We start from the raw sequence: 8,129 nt of genomic DNA, 5'->3' as shown, positions 1-8,129 counted from the left end.
GATGTCAGGATTTTTATCATCTTGCCTTAACCAAAACCACCACTTCTTGAAAAAAGTTTGGGTGTACCACTTCCTCTTTTTGGACACACTATTGTCTGCCATTACTTCGCAAAGGGTTACAAAACAAAAACACTCACTTAAAATGTTGTTAAACAAATTTTAAATCACGAGTAACAATTGAAGTGTACACCACCAAAACAGTCAAGCTGTCAACTGGCGGTGTCAGAGTTTCAGACAAGTGTACAAGCGACCACCAACGTGTTGTAACTTGTAGTTGTCTAGTATGATACAAGTATAAACAAATAATGAATGCGTACGATCGGTAATTACATCACATACAATATTTGTATCGATAAATTCAGTACGTAAGATATTCACCGGACATTGTCCCATCTGGTTATTTATTTTGCAGTCTTCAAAATCACTTGAACGGAGAAAACATGAATTCTGTAGACAAGGTCAGAACAGCACTGGAGAAAACTTTTCCATCACAAACAAGTGAATTTTGGGAGAGGAGTTTTGCAAGTCTACCAGATAGATGGAAAAGCATTGTAGAAAATGAAGGAGAGTATATTTTAGATGAAAAAAGAACTTTGTTTATCTTAATTAAGAAAAATAAAAGAAGTATAAAAAACTACATTATTTGTGGGATGACCCAGTATCATCTAAAAACCTTTCAACATATTGCCCCAGTATGCTTGCAGTCCAAAGACTAAAGCCAGTATAAATATAACAAAATACCTTGTAAAATGAATAAATAAATAAATACAGAATTAGTGACAAAGACACAGCACGAGATAATCAGCGAGGCAACAGATCAGTGGCTTATGTCATGTTATCAAGTGTGTTGTTTCATTCCAGTTCAATACTGATCAATTTTTGATTGAAAAACATTACACTCATGATTGTATATCCCAATTTATTTAACACAGTGTATGTGGAACTATATGATGATAACAACAACAGTGATGATGATGGCGATAACGACAATGATGAAGATGATATAAAAAGCAAAAAGAAACACTGAAAAATTGACAAGTGTTTTGTTAGATACAGAAAGAAGTTAAAACATTTTGTTGTCACTATACTTAACGAAAAGACAGTCACTTACAGAAATAACTACACACTACAAGAAGTCTTGAGTGTTATCCCAAAACAATACGGCAAATAAAAAATACTTTGAAAAAAATTAGGAGTTAAGCAAAAATAATATATTTATACCTTTCTCGAAGAACAAAACCATCATCATCAATTGCTGGAACTTTTTGGAAACAATTCACTTTGGTATATTCTTCATATTTATGTTCAGCTATAATTAATGAAATATGTAAATCAACATTATTTAACAAACATTTTTACTTTGCACAGCTTTACAGTAACAGAAAAAACTATGAAACATCAAATTCCTGTTCAGAATGGAACCTGAAACACTTGGAGAAAGAATGTTTGCTGGTAGAGTAGCACAAAAAGAATAGACATCATCATCATCATCATTTTAACATCCACTTTTCCATGCTCACATGAGCTGGAAGGCATTTAGTTGGGGTAGATTTTCTATAGCTGGATGCCCTCAACTGTTTTCAAGTAAGATAATATTTCCTCATGATCAGACATGTTTTTGTGGAAGATTAGAAACAAAGGACACTGCTTGCAAGATGAGATATTCATTTACAACTATTACATGACATCAAGGTAACACACACACACACACACACACACACATGTATATATGATGGGCCTCTTTCAGTTTCTGTCTACCAAATCTATTCATAATGCTTTGATCAACCTAGTGCTACAGAAGACACTTTCCCATGGTGCCACACAGTGGGATTGAACCAAGAACCATGTGGTTGGGAGGCTAACTTCTTTCCACACAGTCATGCATGCACCTGAGGCAATAAATTTTTGACTCTATTTAGTTATGCCTCCTTGAGTTCTAGGTTCAAATTCCACTTGGATCAACTTTGTCTTCATGTTTTTGAGGTGGGTAATTTTATTATGATTTAATCAGAAGGAAAACCATGCATATGTAGGCTCTTCAAGGCTGGTGAGATTGGTGGTTGATTTCAGCTTGAACATTGATGTTGGCTGGCAAAACTGGAATAGTGAGAAATTTCCAGGGTTTTGAAGTTCTGGGGAGAAAGGAGTGCTTAGAGTGTATAGTGCATGGGTTAAGAGATGAGGCACTGTAGTGATAATAAGAGATAGGAACAGTTGGTCTGGGAGAAGATGATATACAACTATTCAGTTCAGAGAAGTATAGACCATTTACTAGTAATAGAATAAGCAAAGAGAAGGTGCAGTATATCTATGGATTACAGTCTATAATGTGTTGGCAAACGAGTTTTTACCAGTTTGTCAGATGGCCCTCTTTCAGATATGATCTAAGATGTTTGTGAATCCAGTAGTAGCACTGTTCCAGATATGGAAGCAGTACTCCATCTGTTGATGCCCTGTGAGTGAAATATTTGTGGGGCTCTGAAGAGGATATCTTGTCTTTCAGATGTAGTTTTAGTTAAGCAATGTGTCTGGTATTCAGAGATGATCCCTCAAACAGTCTCCAGAGTTTCCCTCTGTATTTATTAGGGTAATTAAAAAAAATAACATCAGTCAATGACTAATACTATACTCTCCTAGCTTTTTTAATTTTCCCTGCAATAAATATGTAAACACTAACTTAACTGCTGTTTTTTATGTGAATGGCATGTCTAAGTAATTTTCCTTTGTAATTTATTCTCTAAGAAAGCATGTGGCCTAGCATCTGTGGTGACTTTAGATACTTTATTTAGTGTGTGACTTCATGCATAAATTATAAATCATTATATTTGATATATGCTTTGTAGTATTTGTTTTGGCTCTTTACATTCTCAGTTCAAATCTCACTGAAGTCAACTTTGACTTACATCCTTCCAGAATCACTAAAATTAAGTATTAGTCAAGTGCTGGAGTTTGTGGTATTGAAAAATCCCACAGCAGCTACTGGCTTTGTGCCTAAATTAGAAGCCATGATTATTGATTTCAAATTTTAGCACACGGCCAAAAATTTTTGGGGAAGGGGTAAGTTGATTATTTTGATCCCAGTGTCCAACTGGTATTTATTTTATCAACCCCAACAGGACGTAAGGCAAAATTGACCCCAGTTTGCTAACAATTCTTCCAGTTCACTGCCAGCAGAATTATTAGCATGGATTAGCATAGAAGCCATGAGTTTAATTATCATAATTTAGAGAACCCTATCAACATGCCTTTCATTCTTTAATTATGACTTCACATTCTGAGTTCAAATCAGCCAATAAAATTAAGTACCAGTCTAGCATGAGGGTCAATGTAATTGACTTGAACCCTCCCACCAAATTTAAAGCTGGTGGATTTGCAGGACCATTAGTGTCAGATAAAATGCTTTGTAGTATTTCTTCTAGTTCTGTGCATTCTAATTTCAAATCCCACTAAAGTCAACTTGGCCTTTAATCCTTCTAGGTTCAATAAAACAACTCACCAGTCAAGTACTAAGAAAAGGCAAAGACCCCACTCAGTCATGAATGACTATGGGATTTCACCAAGAAAGTTATCCTCTGAGCCACAAGTTCGAGTAAGGTTGTTTATGGAAAACTAGCAGTCGCCCATGCATACCAGTCTCCCCTCTCTATGCCACTGATGTTAACCAAGGGAAAGGCAAAGGTCAATACAGCTTGGCACCAGTGACATCACAACTCATTTCTACAACTGAGTCAACTGGAGCAATGTGAAGTAAAGTGTCTTACTCAAAAACACAACACAGCCTGGTCCAGGAATAGATCACGCTACCATATGATTGTGAGCCCGACACTCTAGCCACTGAGCCATTTGCTTTAGAGCAGATACAGTTGAACCTCCCATCAAATTTAAAGGTGATGAATTCATAGAATCATTAGAGTACAGGACAAAATATCATAGAGTATTTGTTCTAGCTCTTTACATTATGAGTTCAAATAAAATTTTGAACCCAAGGCCAACTTTGCCTTTTATCCCTTTAATAAAATAAAATACCAGTCAAGTACTGTAGTCAATGTTATTAACTTATCCCTTCCTCCAGAAATCACTTGCTTTGTGCCTAAATCCCCAAACCATTATTATTACAAGGGTATAGAATGTGGAATTGGTTCATTGTTAGATGAAATATCTCACAATATTAAGTTGTGCTAAGGAGGCAAGCTGGCAGAACTATTAGCAAACCAGGCAAAATGCTGAGTGGCATTTTGTCCATTTTTATGTTCTGAGGTCAATTTTGCCTTTCATCCTTTTGGGGTTGATAAAATAAGCACCAGCTGAGTGCTGAGGTCGCTGTAATCCACTTAGTCCCTCCCCTGAAATTACTGGCCTTGTGCTAAAATTTGAAACCAATATTTAGTTATGCTTTTTATATTCTCAGTTCATATTCCACCAAGGTTAATTCTGCTTTTCATCTTTGCGTGTTAGATAAAATAATTACCAGTCAAGCACTGGTTTAATTTAGTTTTCCAATGGCGTTTGTTATTTTGATAAAGCAATGTTAGCAGTAAACTGAATATATCAATCCATTTGTTTAACAATTTAATCTTTTAATGATGCTCTTGGAAAGTGACTCTCACAGTTTCATAATCTCTTTAACCCCAGCAATTCATATCTATCTAAAAGTTAATTATCACTAACATGATTGTAACAAGTGAGTCACAAGACATTAAGAAATAAGAAGCAAAGAAAGGAGAGAGAGATAAGGAAAAGTGAGGAGGAGGAGGGAGACAAAAGAGTAGTCACTGCAGTAAGATAAGACCTACAATAGCTAACCTATAAGTTAGCTATTGTAAAATACTATCAACATTTCACAGAGAAATAAAATAAGTTTTCAAGTAAATATCAGTTGTCACACACCATTACCATCCTTCCTAACATCCACTATGTTCAACTACCATAAAATTCAGTGTCTCTATCTTAACCAGGTTTGTTTGCTTCATTGCTTGATTGCCTGTTCCTATGGGAGAGAAACTACTGGAGCTAGAAAGTTCAAATTATTTTTTTTATCTATGATGATTAAATTTAGAAAACTGCTTGTCTTTCTTTTCATTTTTTGGAAACTTTTCTTTTTATTGATACAATATTTTTATACATTTTATAGGTCAAATGCTATCTTTTTTAGGTTTAATCAGCAAGAATAGGGCTGTGACCTTCACCTTCACTGGCATTCCGAGAATCTGGATATCGATACAACTTGGTATTCAATTTGAATATCTCAAAGTCAACAACTACAGAATAATATATGGAAGCAAAAGAATTTCACTGGGTTGATGTTCTAAGGAGAAGGATTGTGTATACTGGTGAGAAGATGGAACACAGTGTGAGTGATGAGGGGAAATCTTGGATAGAGTTGACATGTAGCTAGATAGTTCTAAAAGTAAAAACTGTAGTTGCAGTAGGAAAGGTAAAGAATTCTACAGGTTAGAAGTTGAAGTGCATTGGTGACTGAGACTTTATCAATCAATCAGATGGCTTTGTGAGGATAAAGTCTTGGATATTGTTATTTAGCCCCAAGTCAGCCCCGAAGTAAGTAGGTAGATATATCATCAAAAGTATTCGTGTTCACCTTGAACTATAGTACACAATGTAGTTGTACAATTTTTTAAATGGTAGGGTATAATTTGAGGGACATTTACTGCTACTTCTAGCAAGTCATGAGACCAGATAGAATATCTTTCACAGTAGTCCATCAAACTAGAACTTGCTCAGGAGAGGAAGGTTAGTTACTGTGATACATTTTTCCTTTTTATTTATTTATTTTTCTCCAGTGTTGCGCATACGAATTTGTCAGGAGAGTTCATCAACGATTGTGAGGGTCAGCATTTGCAGTACGTTTAAGGGTTCTAATATAGTGTTGTTCAAGATTTGTTTCCTTTCCTTAATGTATACAGGATACCCGCATCATCAAGATTTCAGCTTTAATATACTTCGAAGAGACAGATCTATTTTCATGATTAATAAATACATTATTTTATTTTTTATATTTTTTTAGCTATGCATCCCATTTATGTGCTTTGTCACATCTACTTTATAAACATGTTACATTAGACATTATCAATAAACACATTACATTATACATTATTTAGTTTGGTATCTTTAATTCTATATTCATGACATTTTTCATGTTATAGGAGCTGTTTTTCCAGTTTCAATTATTTTAGATTACAGTTGTTAAAACTTTTGTTTTCATGTAATTAACACATAACGTGCGACGGGCCACGATCCTGGCCGTCAGGCACAGGTCATGATCGTGGCCCTAATAGATGCATTTAATTTTTGGGTGTTTGCTGGGATTTAATGTCACTCAAACGCTCCGATACCCACCAGAATGCAAGAGGACTAATAGTTCAACTAATAACTTTTCAGATGATGTAAAACTTGCCACCATTATATACTAAGAAGATATTTTAACTTTTTTTTTTTGTGCACAGTAGTCTCATTTTCATAAGATGTACTCACCAGTCCATGCTATGTAAGTGCTTACCCCAGTACTTTATGGGTCAAAATATCACTATATAACAAATTATAAGTAATATCAATTAATGTATATATAAAATATTTTAAAGAAACTGCAACAGAAATTTAATAAGAATAAAACGAACTCATTAAACATTTTTGTCTTGATATTAATATAGTTAAATGATATACACAGAAAATCAAATAAACTAGTAAAATAATTTTAGATAATAATTTTACTTAGTGCCATATTGTCTTGTGCATAAACAAGTCAACACTTGACAGAATTTATTGAAAATATATTTCTTTTTCATGACACGCAATACAAAAATATCAATAATAATTAGTTATCGTTTTTAATTTAGGCACAAAGCTTGAAATTTATGGAGATGGGTAAGTCGATTATATCGACCACAGCACTCAACTGGTACTTATTTCATCGACTCGGAAAGGGTAAATGGCAAAGTCGACCTTCATAGAATTTGAACTCAGAACATAAAAAGCTGGAAAAAATGCAGCCGACGTACTAACGGTTCCACCAGCTCGCTGCCTTGATAATGTTTTCACATTTCGGCACAAGGCCAGTAATTTCGGGGGAGGAGAGTAAGTCGGTTACATCGCCCCAGTGCTTAACTGGTACTTATTTTATCGACCCCGGAAGGATGACAGGCAAAGTGGACCTCGGTGGAATTTGAACTCAGAACGAACGAAATGTCACAATGCATTTTCCCCGGCGTACTTACGATTCTGCTAGCTCGCCGCCTTAATAATAATAATCTTTTCTATCACAGGCTCAACGCCTGAAATTTGTGGGACTGGGGAGAAAATCTACTACATCGAACTCAGTGCTCAACTGGCACTTATTTTATCGACCCCAAAGGATGGAAGGCAAACTCGACCTCGACGGAATAATAATAGCTGTTTCTAATTTAATCACAAGGCCAACAATTTTAGGGAAGTATGCGAAGATGAGTGCAACCTGGGCGTAATGTAAAATCAGAGTAGAAGGAAAAACATTTTGTCCAGCACACTATTTTGTAGGTAATATCAACAAAATTGAACAATGCTAATCTAATGCTTAGCAATAATTGCAGATCGAGCAAACACCACTGCTCGGCCTGCTAGAAATAATAGCCAAATAACTCTAAAATCGCTTGATATGCAGGATTCATAACAAAATAAAAAGGCTGGATAGTTGCACAGCTTTAATTTAATCAAAAAGCCGAGCTGAGTCTAAATAATAACAGAAATAATTATAGATTTCACTGACCTTTACGCAAAGCAACTGGCTTTTCTATAAATGGTATGTTATTGATTTTCAAAAATATGTAAACAGCTCTGGAAGGTTGAGAGAGAAGATCGAAGTAGACTTTAAGGCTAGCCATGTTAAGAGAAAATATTGTGGTAGTGACCTCCCTTGAAGCAGAGTGATAATGTAATTACGCCTTTAACATTTCATTGGTTAATTTACAGATCTATAAGGGGGCCTCTGTGTTGCAAACTAGAAAGCATTCGACCTTGGATTTGAAACTTTCTGCTGGACCCAGACTTTATCTCTTCATAACTTTCAGAAAAAATGTTTTTTTCAGAATCATAATCTCCGTATTTTTTTACGCATTTCTAAAAAAAAAAATTTCCGGAAA

At 35.0% G+C, this 8,129-nt stretch overlaps 1 protein-coding gene across 1 annotated transcript in view; it reads right to left on the bottom strand.

Annotated features, from left to right (window-relative positions):
* The window catches only part of LOC106871406 (glutathione S-transferase theta-1), a 13,178-nt gene extending 5,252 nt beyond the window's left edge, over positions 1 to 7,926 (bottom strand). Inside the window, exons 1-2 of the mRNA XM_014917829.2 lie at positions 7,757 to 7,926; positions 1,222 to 1,309 (exon numbers count right to left, since the gene is read on the bottom strand). Coding sequence (XP_014773315.1) covers positions 1,222 to 1,309; positions 7,757 to 7,871 — 203 coding nt within the window. The 5' untranslated portion in view covers positions 7,872 to 7,926. The remainder of the gene's footprint in view (positions 1 to 1,221; positions 1,310 to 7,756) is intronic.
* Between the last annotated feature and the right edge of the window lie 203 nt (positions 7,927 to 8,129).

This window comes from Octopus bimaculoides, chromosome 1 (genome assembly GCF_001194135.2).
Source record: "Octopus bimaculoides isolate UCB-OBI-ISO-001 chromosome 1, ASM119413v2, whole genome shotgun sequence".
Classification (NCBI taxonomy): domain Eukaryota; kingdom Metazoa; phylum Mollusca; class Cephalopoda; order Octopoda; family Octopodidae; genus Octopus; species Octopus bimaculoides.
Note: the sequence above shows the minus strand (reverse complement) of the source record. Positions and strands in the feature narration are given on the sequence as shown.